The following is a 17,471-nucleotide window of genomic DNA, read 5'->3' on the forward strand; positions in this document are numbered from 1 at the left end:
AAATGCTGGCCACTTTCTGTTCTTCTGTATAGGAGTTCTCATAGCATCTTTATGTTGATTGTGTTTAGCTCTGGGGCCCCCAACATAAGAAAGACATGGAACTGCTCGACGGGGGCCAGAGGAAGGCCACGAAGATGTTCAGAGGGCTGGAGCACCTCTCCCATGAGGACAGGCTGAGAGAGTTGGGGTTGTTCAGCCTGGAGAAGAGAAGGCTCTGGGGGGACCTTACAGCAGCCTGCCAGTACCCAAAGAGGGCCCACAAGAAAGATGGGAGAGGGACTTTTTAACAGGGAGTGTAGTGATAGGACAAGGGGTAATGGCTTTAAACTAAAGGAGAGTAGATTTAGACTATATGAGGAAAAAAATTTTTACTGTGAGGGTGGTAAAACGCTGGCACGGGTTGCCCAGAGAGGTGGTCGATGCCCCATCCCTGGCAGTGTTCAAGCCAGGCTGGATGGGGCTTGGAGCAACCTGGTCTGGTGGAAGGTGTCCCTGCCCATGGCAGGATGCTGGAACTAGATGATCTTTAAGGTCCCTTCCAACCCAAACCATTCTGTCATTCTATAATTATGTTCTGAATGCCTTTTTGTCATGTAGTTGTTTTTTTCTCTTTATCATCATTTTAACAGATTGAAATTGTGTGCGTTCATGGTAGTTTCATTCATACTATGCTTAGTTCTGGCTCAAGCCTGTGTGGATCCTTAGAATTTCCAGAAAGAACTATCCATTACCATTTAATTTTTACTCCTACTTTTCTTTTCTTTTCTTTTAAAATAGGAGACAAAAATGCTCTCAGGAATATTCTTCTTTACCACTTGACACAAGGAGTTTTCATTGGAAGTGGCTTTGAGCCTGGTGTGACAAACATTCTCAAAACCATCCAAGGAGGGAAACTCTACTTGAAAACAGTTAAGTGTTGAAGAAGAATTCTCCCTGATACAGCCAGCCTTGTAACAGGGATTTGGCATTCCATGTCTATCCACATTACAGAATGGGATGCATTTCTCTGAATGTTACATTAGGGTTTGGGGTTGTTTTTTCGTGTCCCTATAACTTATGTTCTCTTTTCATCTTTTACCAGGTGAATGATACTCTTCTCGTTAATGAACTGAAATCAAGAGAATCTGATCTCATGGCAACCAATGGTGTCATTCATGTTATTGATAAACTCCTATATCCAGCAGGTGAGTATTAGTTCATGGAATTTATACACACTTTTCTGAATCTCTTTACATTTTATGTAGGTGCAATAACTTAAAAAAGTTAAGTTCTTTAAAGAGACAATTCCTATGTGGAATAAGAAACAGAAAATTTACCTCACTACTCAACCTTACTTGAAACCATGGCAATTTTGAAATTCTGTGATAGTCAAGTATATGGAAGACAAGATGTCATAGGGTATCTTTTCCACTGATATGGAAGAATGTATATGTACAAGTACATGCTTGTGTGAGTGTTTGAGAGTGATTACATCCCCTGATCCCTGTAAATGAAAGTAAAATGAACACAGATGTATGTTTCCTCTTACATGCCTATTTCTTTTGTCAGATCTGCCTGTTGGAAATGATCAGTTGCTCACAATCCTGAAGAAGTTGATTAAGTACATTCAAATTAAGGTACTCTTTAACGATCCCTTTGTCTTTTTGGCAGGATCTTTGAAACCGTGTACTTTATAGGTCATAAGTGATTCTCCTGTTCCTCTGTTTCTTCAGTGGACAACACATGCAATAGCTCCCAGTTACCCGAGTATAATCATGAATGATACACTGCACTCAGTAGTTAGAATTTATGTTTTTCAACACCAAATAATTGTAGAATATTTGCATTTGGATAACTCCAGTGTGAACTGGCCCAAATCTGCTCTTTGGTTCAGGTACATTGTATCACTCCAGCAAAATAGATCACTTCTAAATCCTTGAGGCAATCCCTCTCTGAAAGAAATATTGAGTGGCTAAATTGCTGTGTCATTAAACCCACCAGCCTCAATAGCCTGTGGAAAAAACAGGCATCCTTATATATCTCAGCTATCATCTTGAGATTACGTTCTCCCTCAACAATGAATGACAGGACCTAAGCAAATAGCATAGCCTAACTTTTAGATCAATGAAGCAGTGAATCCTACCCACACTCCTTAGGAAACTAGAAGGCAAGTGCTCTTTCTTTTACATTTTAAGATTACTTTTCTGTATTTATAGTTTGTTCGTGGCAGTGCCTTCAAAGAGATTCCACTGACGTTTTACAGTAAGTTCATTTTAAGTACTTCCAGATGGGTTTGAGATTGCTTTTTAAATGTTGCCAATTCCAATCTTGAATTGTAGATCTTTTTTTCAATCAAAAAGAAAACAATTTCTGGGAAAGTAAGATGTGCCAATGAAGCACAGGAAGAAAAGGACTCAAAAGTAGAATGTTTCTGGCTGTTGTGCTACTGTGTATTTTTTTCCCTTTCCAGATGTGTGACAGGAAAGTAACCCTGAAGCAAGCTGTTCAAACTCTTTGGGGTAGGCAAGATACACATGGAAAAGATTGGTTTTCAGTTTTTAGCCAAGGTCCAGTGCTTGGTGCACAGCAGAGTTCTACTCTCTCTCTCCAAGGCATAGCATTGTACTGTACTGACTCTCCAAGATGTAGTATTGACCAAGCTCTGCACTGAGATACTTTCTTTTCCATAAATGCTTCCAGAGGGACAGGGTGCACCTGTTCCACCTATTTTCCATATGTACAAAACTGAGGCTTGTATGGGAGGCAGTTGTTCCTACCATTTTCTTTTAGGGAGTAAATGTAAAAAAGGAACCTTTTTTGTTCTCTTGCAGCCTTTCTCAGGATTTACATTTAGTTTCTGCATATAAAGAAGAACCTGTTGAAGCAAACTGTTAGAAGACAAAGATCCTGCTAAGGCTTTGGCTTGTGAGGGAATATGAATTTAGGCAGATGATTAAATTTCTATAGGATTCTACCTAAATTTCTCAGTCGAAATTGAGACCATCACATTAGGCTTTTGAAAATTGAGACTAGACACACTGAAGTTAAAAGACTCTTGGAACAACAAATAGAATAATCTGTCTTAATGGCAATTTGAACATGAGTCAACGATGTGCCCTGGCAGCCAAAAGGGCCAACCGAGTCCTGGGGTGCATCAAGCACAGCATCGCTAACCGGTCGAGGGGAGGGGATTGTCCCACTCTACACCGCACTGGTGCGGCCCCACCTCGAGTTCTGTGTGCAGTTTTGGGTGCCTCCATAGAAGAAGGACATCAAACTGTTAGAGTGTGTCCCAGAGGAGGGCGACCAAGATGGTGAAAGGTCTCGAGGGCAAGGCTTAGGAGGAGCGGCTGAGGTCACTTGGTTTGTTCAGCTTGGAGAAGAGAAGGCCGGGGGGTGACCTCATCGCTGAGGGGTGACCTCATGGCAGCCTACAGCTTCCTCACGGCGGGCAGCCGAGGGAGAGGTGCTGATCTCCTCTCTGGTGACCAGCGATAGGACACGAGGGAATGGAATGAAACTGTGTCAGGGGAAGTTCAGACTGGACAGTAGGAGAAGGTTCTTCACCAAGAAGGGTGGTCGGTCACTGGAACAGGCTTCCCAGGGAAGTGGCCACGGCACCAAGTCTGTCACAGTTCAGGAGCGTCTGGACGATGCTCCTAGTCATATGGTTTAGTTTTAGGTAGTCCTGCAAGGATGAGGGAGTTGGGCTCAATGGTCCTTATGGGTCCCTTCCAACTTGAGATATTCTGTGATTCCATCTCCCATGGCCAGTGAGAATAGCACGAGAAGCACTGCCTGTAAACTGAAGCAAGGCAGGTCAATGTCAGGCATCGAGAAAGTTGTAACTGTTGATTTATCTGGATGCGGGAATGGGAAGGCTGGGACCCCTACTAGTGAAGGCTCCTCTACTTGTGAATGGATAAGAGTCAAATAATGATCTATCAAAGTTGTTCAATGAATACTTGAGTCTGTGTTAGGTGTTGAAGGACAACTTGATCTCCCAAGGGCACCACAGTCATGGTCTCTCTGACATTCTACCGAGTGTAAGAATAGCTCTGAATGTCGGAGGGTTTCCTCTGATTACGAGGTCAGCTCCCTAATGAAAAGGATAAGATTAGAATTTAAGATATGTCAGGGAATTGTGCAAATCTTTATGCAGGGAATTGTATGAGCCATTATTATTATTATGTACCTTTCATTATCGTGGGTTTCAGAAGGCACAAAGAAAGGCAAACAGCATGCCAGCAGACTCTGTCTGCAGGTGACTTCCATACACCGCCATGTAGTAACTAGATCCAAGATCCATACTCTGGATCCTTTTGAGTTACTTTTCCATCCATTAATAGCTGTGTTTTTATCCACATCTTTGTGACCAGACCAAATATAACTGATCGTTACCATAAAGGAACTGTAAGAATGGAATGTGCTTTATATTCCATTTTCTATAATTTCAGAAATTAACATAATTGAAAGCAACGTCCAGCCCATCATCAGAAAGGAAGGTAAATGATGCCCTTAGTATATATATTTCTGTATATGTTCATATACATATACAGAATATATATTGTATATGTTTCTTTAACAGGATGCATTTTGTACATACAACTCAAGGAAGTTCAGGACTTTGCTGGAAAAGCAAAGATACAAATATTGCAATTAGAACTGGCTGAAATATTTTGTGTAAAAAGATTTCCCACAGATGTTTTCCCTAAATGGATTTTCTCCTTTTTCTATGGGCATTTAAAAAATATTTTTTAAACAATCTTTTTTTCAAACCATTTCTTTTAAGTGTCCCAAATATTACTATACTTTCAATAAAAAAAAATCCTCTTTTTAAATTAAAAGTTATTTTTAAAAATTAAGTAGATTTGTTTCTTACACTTTGAAGAAAAAAAAAAACCACTTCATTTTTCTATAGTTTTCAATCAGTTCTAAATATCAATATCTGTCAGATGCCTGGAAAGGATGGTTAGCCAAACTTTCTTTTTCAATTTCTCGAGGCAAAAGCATGACTTAAAGATTAGTGGTGGGACTGAAGAAAACAAAAAGTGGGGCTGGGACTGTCAAAATCACTTGTGATTCATAACTTAACTGAAAAACCTAGACCAGGTACACTGCCAATGAGCTGCACTTTCCCATTGAAATAAAAATGCTCAGGGAGAATCTGGTTGAGCTCAACAGAGGACAAAGGCAGTTAAAAATGTTTTGCAAAACTTTTATCCAGACTGATTAATCATTGTTTCTGGGAGGGCTTCCTCCCAGCGGAAGTGACATGGGCTTGCTCATTCAGCAGCTTGTCTGTGCTTCATCCCACTTAGGATTAGACACCATCTAACATACATGCTGATATTTGTTGCCTAGTCTCCATCATTAAATCAGATCCACAGAGCAATATAAATAAATAATAGAAATATAATAAAATGAATAATGTAAATATAATACAATAAATAATACAAATAGGTGATTCCAGATGATAATTCATCCAAGATATTTTAGAAATCTTCCTATGACGACAGTGAATCACTCTCTGAAAGTACCTGTTCTTCTATGTTAAACCCAGTGACAGGGCATATCGTTTAAGTGATTTACACAGTGTTTAGAAGTTGAAAGTTAACTGAAACAAAACCTCTGTAAAAAAAACAAAACAAAAACAAAAACAAAAAAAACCACCCCCACCCCCCAAAAAGAAAGAAATGTCTGGGCATTTCTATAGTTAAATGTACAACTAAGTGTTATTCATCAGAGAGAGAAAAAATACAGGTTAGTGAGTATCGAGGAGTTACTCGTTTCCATTGCCAGTATAGTGTCTCTGCTTCGGCACACGCTCCAGGGAGTGATCTCTGGCCAGTACAGCCTTTCTGCTGATGATTCGGAAATAGACCCAATAAAGCCAACTCTGGCCCTTCTCAGCTTGCTCATAGTAACAGTAGTGAGCAGCAGCTCCCATCAAAACCACATAAACCCGCAACTGTCTGTAAAAAAAAGCTGCAAAGCTGCATGTTAATTTTTGCAACATATGTCAGGAAGTTCTAGCAGATCATGATGGAAAGGAGATTTCAGTAAAGAAAAAAGAGAAACACCACCATCCCCACTTTTAGAGGGTGATGTCTGCCCTTTCCTGTCTCAATGCTTTCTACTTGAGTTGTGCTTCCATTGTCCATCCATATGCAGGTTAAAGGGATCTAAAGAGTCAAATCTGATTGGAACCCAAATTTTAATGGATTAAATGTTCAGAGGATTGGTCCTAGACTAGGCTCTATAGCAAACTATGGCTTTACCTTTGTTTTGTGTATATCAGCTATATCAGCCACATGGGAAGGTACAGTAATTTAAAAATCTAAAAATAAATAAAAGGATTTCTAAACATTCATAAATACACATTCTCATGAATATTCATCACTTCTATCAATGTATATTGGTATTTAGTGGGTTCTCAACATGCAAAAATGCCTCTAAATGTAAAACAGGAGCAAGTAAATGAATCTTGTAAGATTGCTTCTTTAATAGATTTATGAATGTTTTTCAGCCAGACTTGTTAGAAAATAAAAGAAAAAGCAATTGGTTGTTCAGCTGTTTAAAACTCAGAGTAGATGAATAGAACTCTATAATAACTGGGCATCATTATGATCCTATCGTATCGTCTCATCTGCAGCAAATAAATGAATTCTTTTGCTCTAAAGTCTAACTTACACAATCATATTCTGTTACAAAAGCAAACAAAAATATATGCTTGGATTTGTAACTATCGAAGGATACTAGTTAGCCTGAATTGTACTGTTTTCAACAATTAACACCAGGAACACATTTTAAAAAGCTATTATTAAAATCCTGATCAGTAATTTAAAAAAAAAATAAAAAAAATCTGTGCAGTATTGACTTATTCATATGAAGAAAAATTTTTAAGGGATTTTTAAGGCCAGTGAGACAGATGGACTGTGTTAAGTTTCTAACTCTGAATAGGGAATAAGGGAAGTGTGTGTTACAGCAACTTCTCAAGTATAAGATGTGGCTGTAACACTTCTTACAGAAGAACCATGTTACTCCTGTTAATTGACTGCATCAATGGTATGTTCCTAATTTATTTAGTATCTGCTGCTCCAGCATGTCAGTCAGAGATACATTTGTACCAGTGTGGTCTGTAGGGATTGCACAAGATTAAGAGGCTTGTTTTGGCCGTTGAAGTCAAGATGACCTCTCCCATGCAACTCAAAGAATGATAGCCGTTAATGCTACAAATATCCTTACAGCCATTCCAGTTGATTTCTGAAGTTTATAATTTTTTTTTCTTCTTTAAGCTGGGTGACCACTGGCCAAGTCTTGGTAGCTTAAAAAAAAAAAAAAAAAAAAAAAAAGACCAAATTCAAAAAATCCCCAAACAACAAATTAAAAAAAAGCCCAAAACAACATAAGGGAATTCTGATTAAACAGACCTAGTTTCCTCTTAGATATCTATACAGTTAGTAGGAAATAACATTACAAACATTCCTTTCTCTAGTTCTTTTCTAAGTTTTCACAGAATAGTTTGCATGATGATCACTAGTGGAACAATAGCTATAAGATTTTAGCAACGCCGCAGAATAGGCTTCTTACCAGTATATGTATAGGTGAAGACTTCCTTTCAGCTGCTGAGAATCTGCTTTTTGCCAGAGACTTGTCAACAAATGTTAAAAATATCAGATACACAGAAGTAAAAAAAAAAAAAAAAAAAAAAAAAAAGTTGTAAGTAGTGTGCAATACGATCTAAATTTGAGATAGGATGGGAAAAAGTGCAATATTGTACAGCATTGCTGCAAATGGCTTCTCAGATTTACAAAATTCTCCATTATAGTCATCTGGTTTATATAGGTTAGGAGGGATAATGCTAGCTTCATCTCAGCCCTGTAGAATACCATAAATATTTTTATGACTATTTGTAACATGTTGTTTTTTTCCTATGTCACAGACCCATCTATCACACAGCTCACTAAATTAATTGAAGGGGAACCTGAGTTCAAAATAGTCAGGGAAGGGGAGACAATAACTAAAGTGATTCATGGAGGTTGGTATGCTTTCAGCAACTCAATTTGTACTAGATAAAATTTGAAACATTCATTATTCCCAGTCAGTTTCTACTTTATGTAGGTGATTCATGTTATATGTGAGAGAACTGTTCTGTTTTTAACAAGACCTTCTGAAAGTGTTGTAATTTCACTGCATCAGTTCATTCCCACTTCTCATGCCTTTCAAAAAATTGGCATTTTTGCCTACCCATGTCCCATAGCTACAGTCAAGACAGTGTTAGGAATGCTCTGCATGCTGACATAACATGTCTCAGTTAAGAACTATTTGCTGGTTGTTGTCCTGAAGTAAAAAATGCACTATGTGATTCTGTGATAGAAAGGCAATTTTATCAGACAGAGAGGTACATTTTGCATTCATCTTTGCTAGGGGTATTGGGAAGTTCACCTCTAGGGTGCTTTTAAAGGATAAGCAGCATGTAGCGATCCTAAATTTGGAGGAAGCTTAGTTCCTGGTCTCCTCTGAACATTTTTTATTTTTTGTAAAATATGCTATGGTATTTCCTTGGGTGCTTCAGTGAGTTTCAGCATCTCAGAAACAGCACTTGTAACACTGTTCATCACTTGATTAATGTCTTCAATTTAAAAATCCTTGTAGAACCAATTATTAAAACATACACCAAAATAATTGATGGACGACCTGTGGAAGTGACAGAGAAAAAAGTAACAGAAGAAAGAATTATTCAAGGTAAATTATGCTGAGCTATTCATACTTAGTAGAGTTCACCATTACATACAAAAGTAACACATCTTAAGTTCTGTCCTAATGCCTAAACTGCATTTCCTGGAGAGATTAATTTTTCCCTAATGTTTCCCACTGCCTATGTATGGCCCAAATTCTGGCCGTGTGTGCAACACACACGTATACAGAAATGGCAACAATATTATAACAGCATGCAAAACAATGCAAACTTGTCTTATTTTTTTTCCTTTTTTTTTTTTTGTTAATGTATTTGCAAAGTGTCTGCTTTTGCAAGGTTCTTGCTGCCATTTCAGGATGAGACTGATTATATTGCTTTTTTTTTTTTTTTTTTTAGACTGGCTTGCTTTAGAAGGAATTTTATTGGTTTATTTGGTTGGGTTTGTTTGGGTTTTTTTTGGTGAACTTTTGGGTTTTATATGTCCGGGTAGGTTTCATTTGATCCAAGGTAGATCTTCAGTGTGTAGATACCTACTTTTGCTTGTCATTCCAGGCTCCCTTGACAATCATTTCAGAAAAAGAATTTCTCTGTAAGGGGGGGCCTCAATTGATCTGACATGCACAAGTTAGACGTTTGTATTCAGCTAATACAAGATAATATTAAAGTGCATCTGTGGCCCTTGATTTTCTCCCGCAGTAACTTTCAAACTCTTTGGCCAATTTTAATTATATTTTACCTACTACAGAGATATTTCTTTAAGAATCCCAGAAACTTCACAGAAATTGGAAAGTGGAGCGAGGCGTATTTAAGCAGCCACAAATTCCCTGCTAACACATTTTGATGCCCTTGGTTAAATATCACTTTGAATGCTGCCATTAAAATTCTCTCTGCCAGAGGAGTTGTAAGGGAAAGACAGTGTTATAGGAACACATTGACTTAGCAGAAAGTCTTAATGCTCAACTTATTTAGAAAATCTTAAAATTCAATTCAAGAAGTCATTCAAGCAAGAGGGAAATAAAGAACCAGGCTTAAGTTATTCTCATACAATTGTTGACTACAAGGAAGATAACTGAATGAAAAACATTGGTAGTTTCTGAATAAACTTGGGACTATTTTTCAAAACAGAATTTATGGGGGAGAAAATAAAATACCATTTTCTTATTTCTCAAATTCAAGTTTCATTAATATCCCACATAAACTGGTCAATATAATGTAAAATGCCAGCCTTTCATACCTATTTCCTTCTCTTCTCTCTGTAGTAGAAACTGATAAAGAATCTCAAATATTAAGCTCTCAAATGATTCACAGCAGTAATGAAACCAATGTCTATTTACAACAGTGGACCCAGACCTTTTTTGCACTCAGGAAATACCTGATCTATGACCTCATAAAGTGTTTAAAACTGTGTCTTACTTTAAGAATGTAAGCAGATATTTACTATAAGTATTTTAAATTTGTCAGAGTACTTTTCTGAATAGCTCTAAATACTATTTGTAACGCTCTTTCAGTTTAATTTGGGACACAGTGAAAGATAAAATGATCATAAAAGCAGATTAAAGCATTTTAACTATGGAACCATCCTAAGCGTTAAATAGGAAAAAATAACTTAAAAGGCAATCCTATTAGATCTGATCGAAGTCACTGTCTTACACACGTCTTTTTTCCAGGTCCTGAAATAAAATATACCAGAATTACTGCAGGTGGTTCAGACAATGAAGAAAAGTTAAAGAAATTGCTTGAAGACGGTTAGTATCCTTGTTTTCTTTCCTTCCTTGAAAAAAAATAAAAATTAAAAATTATATTACTTAAGTAATTACTGAATGGATACTCCATGTTTTCAGCAAAGGTGCTCATACTGCAAAATTATACCCAGAGATTAAACCTCAGAACCTGAGAAATGTCCAAATCTAACGTTCTGGTTTAAGTCTCTGATCTTCACATTTCAGTCAGCTCGAGAGTTGAGGCTGCCTGGGTCTAATATATAGTATGGTATGTTCATCACAAAACATGGTGTTTTCAGTGTTTACATGGAATTTAATATCCCAAGAGATTAATTTTCTAATTTAGCAAAATGCTATGACAGGATTAATTCAGTAATATGCTCTTACACAATTGTCAAATGTTTTCTGTAAATCAACTTTTTGCCATAACCTGTATCCTATCAGAGGTTACCAAGGTGACCAAATTTATTGAAGGTGATGGTCATTTGCTTGAAGATGAAGAAATCAAAAGACTTCTGCAGGGAGGTAATTCAGTGTATTATAACTAACCTTTTTGCAACAGGTTATGATAACTGAAACCCCTCTCAGATATGTTGATCTCAACATTTTAAAGACTGACCTAGCAGAAGTGTAATATTAATGGGAGAAAAAACAGAATGCCGTATATGAAGTGCTAGATGTCTGTGAAATGGAAATAAGCACCAAAGTTTGATTAATCAATTCTTTTATGATATTTATCATGAAAAAAAAATATTTGTTTTTTTCAGTCTTTAAAAAGTTATCTAATTAAAACTCAGGGGAGCAATGAAGATTTATTCCACTAGCAGTGAACACTTTTTCATCAAATTTAAATCTGTGAAAAACACTTATGAAGTGGAAAATATTGTAATAGGACAAATTCATCTTACTTATCAGTTCTGCAGAAATGAATATTCATTGCCCTCAAGTTAATAATTAAAGGCATGTTTAGCATCCTTCTTTCAGTGCTTACAGGTGATGGATATCAAGGCATTAACTTTAATTCTCTTCAAATATAGCATTCCAAGGAATGGTTTTCTTTCCTTCTTGCTCTCTTAATTCTAACAGTTTTGGCAATATATAACCAGTAGCTGTAGAAAACTGGTAAAAGAACTTGTGCTTATGAAATTAATCTTCATCTATGAATTTGGAATGTTTTCTGCTTAATGTAGATTAGAAAAACTATCTATAATAGTAATGGGGAATAAAAAAAGAATTCAAGTGTTGTGGTTTTAGTAAACGTTAGTGTAAATCTGAGTCAGAAGCTCAAAAATATGTATGGATGTTTCTTTTGGCATAAATTAACTGAAGCCACATCAGTTTATGTTCACTTTTTAGTAAGTTACAAACTTGAATACCAATGAAGTAGCTCACAGCCAGCTGTGTGTTCACTGAACTAAATCTTGTAGCCCTTCAAAAGCACTGTTCTGTGGATGTGACTTAAACTTCAGTAAAGTAAAAAATTTAGTGATGTCTGAATGGCTGAACAGCTTTTCACCAAACAAAACCATGCTGGTTGACGATACGGCTAGTCTTAGAGAAAAGCCAAGATATGGCTGTGAATACTGTTGACTGTATTTCCTTCTTCTGTTTTAAACGTCTAAATCTTAGTTTTACACATCTAAGCTAGGATTTGCCTGTAATCACTGGAGAGAAATAGGAACTTCCAGAGGGGTTTTCATCTTAGATGTCCTAGCTATGTGAAAAGAGCTGCTCTCTGGAGATGCCTATTTCAATGTTGAATATTTAAAAGGAAAGTTGAAAATGAAAGGAATTATAGCCAGAAAATCCCACCATATACTGGACTATGTTCTATTGGTGTCAACCAGGCAATAAACAGCAGGATCAAACTTTATCTGTAGAACTGTTCAAAATTCTGGTGACAGGTCTGATGCCAGAATCTAACTACAATTGTAATTGTAATCATTTTTAGTTACAGAGGTATACAATTAAATAGACATAATCTGTAAGGATACAACTTACAGTGATCCTATAGGTGCATGGAAAAGAGATAAATAGTTTCCTCGTAGTAAATTTGAAAAACACAACATTGTCTCTTGAATTCTTGCTATTTTTCCTTGCTATTATATGTTAGTTTGCATAAGCACCCTGCTTTACAGAATGGACCAAATAGGCAGTTTTGTCTGTTTTAATTTGATTTTTCTCTATCTTTTCCATGATTTATCCAGTCAGCTACCCTTGGCTGCCATAATAATACCTTACCATATATTTAGCCAACAAAAGCAGATACACGTGCTGCTTTATGGCTGTTGGTGATAATGGTGATAATGCTTTATGGCCCTATTGTCTACATCAAATTACTTCCGTTTTACTGAAAATTTCCTAAGCATTTAAACCCAAGTCCAGTCACAAATGAATGTATTACCACTGCCTAAAGTAAAAGAATTATTTCATATGGGCTGTAATCTACTCGTAGAACATCCAGCACCGCTTACTAGAATTGGCAGTCTTTGCTGAAACAGAACTTCAAGCCAAGATTGCAATGAATGACTCTCAGCCCTGGAGAAGAAATCACCTGTGGCAGGGCTGAGAAAATCAGCAGGACCTTATGGCATGAATAACATGGTGGCCTGCGTACACCTACACCCCCAAAATGACATTGTTTCCACTGAAGGCTCCTTGCATATGGAAAAATGCTATGCCAGATTTAACTCATTTGTTTTTGATGCTTATCATAGCTGGAACTGAGTACACCAAGGTTACTAAAGTAATTGAGGGAGAGCCACAGATTATCGAGAGAGAAATCAAGAAAGTCCATCTGGAAGGTTAGTTTGTCTAAAAATCCAGTATCACTAAGACTGCTTTGTCTGAAGTGATCATTCCAGGTGGGGTTTTATAGTATCTATTCACAAAAATTACTTGAGTCTGAAGCCAGTATTTTAGCAAGAAGAGTTTTATAGTTATTTTGGAAAAGAATTCTTTCACTGACGTTGCAGAGAAAAATGTTGAGTCTTATCTTGTGGCTAAAAGTAACTAAAAGATTTGGCAAGCATAGTAGACAAGAGGAAATGTCTAACTGCAAAGCTTAGGGTAAAGCATTTGAAGGAACACGCAGCGTAAGAATTGCCTTTTCTCTAAGCAGCACATCCGGAAGAAGACCACGTGAGTTGTTTTTAACTTGAGTTATTTGTTGTCAGTGTTAATGTGATCTGTTGATGTGAAGTGAGAAGGGGGTGGAGGGTGGAGGGAATATAACCTCTGGGGTTGAAAAAATGTCTCACAGGGTCTTGGAATTTCTCTATCCTTATCCTGTTGTTAAATGAGGGAAGCTCTTGGGTTTGAAAAAGCTGAATGGTGTCGAGGTGCAAAATAAATCTCTTAAAGGAGCCCAATACAACTTAGCCTGGCTTTATACCAGGAATTTGTTCAAGTTTAACAATCTTTTTTTTTAAATGATCTTCATTCAAATTTAAGAAGTAGCTTGTTCAAGGTTTCTTTTGTATTTGTATGTATGTTCTTTTCCAATTCTAATTCTAACAATGCAGAATAAGTTATTCTGTCAGCCTTTGAACTAAATTCATAGGAAAAAATATTATGGTTTGTAGAGAATGAAGTTAAATAAATATGTTTCTACCTCTTAAATTTTGAAGCCTATGCTAAATACTGAAGGTATACCATAGTGTTCATATAACTTCAATGTTCAGTAGTACAAGGCATGCAGGGAAGTTGACTACTACAAATGACAGACAGGTGTGATCTTCAACCATAAGGTTTACCTTAAAGCATAATTGTATGGACACCATGTAAGTATGGAAAGCAAACTTTGGATGGACCCTGTTCTGTCCTCCTCCGGGCAGCACAGAGCTTGAAATTTTCAATCACGTTGGTGCAGATACCCAGTGTTTAGCCTGAGCTGTAATGAGGTGAAGCCTGTGTCTCAGGGCTATGCATTTATGTACCCTATACCTCAGGATGAAAAGACAACTGGACTGCAGCTGGTTAAGTGAAGAAGCAAGTACCTTATGGTTGTAAAGAAGGAAAAACACTGCAGTAACGTTTCTGTGACAGTAACAGAAGAATTATCTCTTATGCTTGTGAAATATTTTTTCCTCCTAATGAGGAGACATCTGGTTTAAAAATGTCTCAAGATTGGATGAGAAGGAGGAAGCGTCCATAGCTTCACTGAGTCAGTATTTTGGAAAACAGATGTATCTGCTAATGAGGGTGGTACCTATTCAATAGCCCTCGCTTTACTTGACCCATTAAAACAGAAGTCTCTGAACTCTAAATGTGGAATCATACTGTGGACTCACAGTGCAATTACACATCAAGCCCCAAACACAGCTGGAAATGTGGCCAACATCTTGTGATGGTTGAGTTTCAAGCATATCACTTATAAATAATTCCTAAAGTAATGTCTATACAGCAGACCTGGACATCCTCTGCCAAAAGCTGAGACTGAGTCCTGGGCTGTACATTGACCTGAGCTGGTACGTCCCTGACAGTCTCAGATGGAGTTTGTTGAATGAAGAGCATGGGCAAAACGTCCTGGCACCTGCCTACATCATGTAACCATCTGCAGGAGATCAGTGTGAATAATGGATTCATGCATACTGTTAAAATGTAGAAATACTTTTGAAATGTTGGTAAGATTTGATAGATGACTGCATATGACAGAAAGATGTGAATTGTATTATGAACACTCATGTTTCAGGTGATCAAGTCAACATGCTAATGGGACAAAATTCTTAGCTTACCGAAAATCTTAAACAAACTTCACAAATCAGCAATGGGTTTCCAACATTTCTGATGAGTTTTAATTCAAAGGTTCTTACAAATAACTTCTGACTACAACATTTCTATTTTCTAGAAGCACCTGTACGGAAAGAACAACTAACCAGGAGGACACAAGGTAAAAGCAAAACACACATTTAAACATTTTAACATGCATCAAATACTATTCTCAGTTACATTAAAAGTCAGGAGGGGAAAAAATACCCTTAACAAATGAGAGTTTGAAAAGAAAGTGTTGCATTTATGCTTTTTAAAAAAGAAATTCTAACAAAGCTTAGTATTGTTAAATTCTGGGTTTCTAGATTTTTTTTTCTTATATATATTTCTATGTGAGAACAACTTAGATTGTGTGCTTTGGTCAAACAGTATTTCAGATGAGAATAAAGCTGTCAAAGTGAGCTCTGACTCTGGAGTCTAGCACTGTGAGATCCCCCACCATGGGATTTGTAATTCACTGATTCTACATTATTTTGATCAATTAAGAAGCTGAGAGATCATTGTAATTTCCTAGCTGTCAGCACAAGAGTGAAAGATTCAGCATCAGGCTTCATCTTTTCTCTTCACATGTCTGTTTCACAAGTAAATACAGTATATAGCGTAACTGTATTATATATAATTATGGGTAATAATTATGGTTCTTTTTCTGTTTTTCCCAGGGGGAACAGCAAGAAGGAGGACAAGACTAGCTTATCCCTAAAAGCTTTCCAAGCTAGAATCCACAGAATTACAAATTAACAACATGGTCTTTGAGAGGAAGAGAAACTTTTTTTAAAAACAAGAATATTAGAAAATGACATTGTTTTGATAACATAATGTAAACTGAACCATGAATCCACAAAAAGACGTGACGCTGCAGATACTCACTGCTAGCACAGTGCTCACTAGGAGGAGTAGCCCAGTGGGGGTGCTTTAACTGCTCTGAGTAGTAAGCACTATGCAGGGTGGGATCCTGGAACTGCTGAAGGCCATCGACTTCTGTAGAACCAGGATTCCTTCTTGTGCTGGATAGGAAGTGTTTGCAGAATTAGATTCAAGAAGAGCAGGGAACAATACAGAGTGTATTTTTTTATTATTATTATTTCCACTAAGTAAGAAATATAAATGAAATTAGATCATTTCTAGAAAAAAATCACTTCAGGTGGCTTTTAGAGTAATCTAAGGAAATATGAGATGTTAACATAGCACTTTTGGTTCAGTAATATTGTATGCTTTTTATAAGTCAAAATTCATGACATGTTTAATGTCATAATGACACCGGTAATATTGCCTTTTCTAAACAAACAAATACGCCTTATATTAAATGTATCCTTTTTTTTGTTCTGCATTGCATATCCAAGTGCCTTCTAGTAACGTGGCTAATGGAAGCTCTTAAAATGAAAAAAGGCAGACATTATGAGCTTCTTGAAATGCATTTGAGATCATGTTGCCTTCTTTATTGATAAGAAAAATCATTCCCATTAAAGGAATCCTGTGCCAATACGTATACTGAGATTCTTAAGTGTTTTCCCACTTTTCCCTAAATGTGTCTTTTGATTATTGAAGTGGATTATAAAAGGGATAAATAAAAATGCATGCAAACAGTTAACTCAGCATGGAAAAAGGTGTTACAAAAATAAGGCTAGGTCTGAAAGCTTTTATATCAAAACATGCTTTGCTAATGTCTGGAGCTAATGTGGAGTTGCCTGTAAATTATGTCAATTTTATAACTCTAGTTTTGTATTCATAAAAGTTGTTTGCCTTTATCAACAAAAGTTGGAAAACAATTACTCATGGAGTAGGAAAAAAAAGTGTTCAAAGTGCCTTAATTCTGCAGACCAAAGTTTCAGAGGAGTTATCTAATGTGCTTTTATACTTCTGTTTTGAAACAAATACTCAATAAAGAATTTGGCTGAACTGTGGTTGCTTTCATTTGTAAATATTTTTTTTAATGGTAAAGCAAATTCTAGATATTCTTAAGCTTTTAGTCTAGTTGTTAGTTAAAAAATATGCTTTCACAGAAGCAAGCCGATGCTTCCCTTTCTCACTTAGCACATGCTAATACACTTCAACTGTATCACTCTCCTTTAAATACAATTAAAAACCTTCCCTAATTCCCTAACCACGTACCACGAGACTACTCCCTGAATGGTAGCGCTATCTGAGCATGGGATTGATACACCTTGTAGCCTTACTGGGCTGTCGGACTCTCTCCAAAAGGCGACCTCAGAATCTGCTGCCATAGTGCTTTGGTGGAAGGACAGCTTTTAACCCTGGTGAGAGCTAGACAGCTTTGAGGTGAGAATGAGAGCTCTTGGGAC

At 36.9% G+C, this 17,471-nt stretch overlaps 1 protein-coding gene across 10 annotated transcripts in view; it reads left to right on the forward strand.

Annotated features, from left to right (window-relative positions):
• Positions 1-17,072, forward strand: part of POSTN (periostin) — a 38,429-nt gene extending 21,357 nt beyond the window's left edge. Inside the window, exons 13-24 of one of the 10 annotated variants that reach the window (XM_049823348.1) lie at positions 778-908; positions 1,082-1,184; positions 1,549-1,616; positions 2,196-2,241; positions 4,437-4,484; positions 7,925-8,020; positions 8,638-8,727; positions 10,348-10,425; positions 10,846-10,926; positions 13,119-13,205; positions 15,251-15,292; positions 15,831-17,072. In XM_049823348.1, coding sequence (XP_049679305.1) covers positions 778-908; positions 1,082-1,184; positions 1,549-1,616; positions 2,196-2,241; positions 4,437-4,484; positions 7,925-8,020; positions 8,638-8,727; positions 10,348-10,425; positions 10,846-10,926; positions 13,119-13,205; positions 15,251-15,292; positions 15,831-15,871 — 911 coding nt within the window. In that variant the 3' untranslated portion in view covers positions 15,872-17,072. The other 9 variants (XM_049823349.1, XM_049823351.1, XM_049823352.1 and 6 more) reach the window with 9 other exon arrangements.
• Positions 17,073-17,471: the final 399 nt, after the last annotated feature.

Source organism: Accipiter gentilis, chromosome 19 (assembly GCF_929443795.1).
Source record: "Accipiter gentilis chromosome 19, bAccGen1.1, whole genome shotgun sequence".
NCBI lineage: Eukaryota > Metazoa > Chordata > Aves > Accipitriformes > Accipitridae > Astur > Astur gentilis.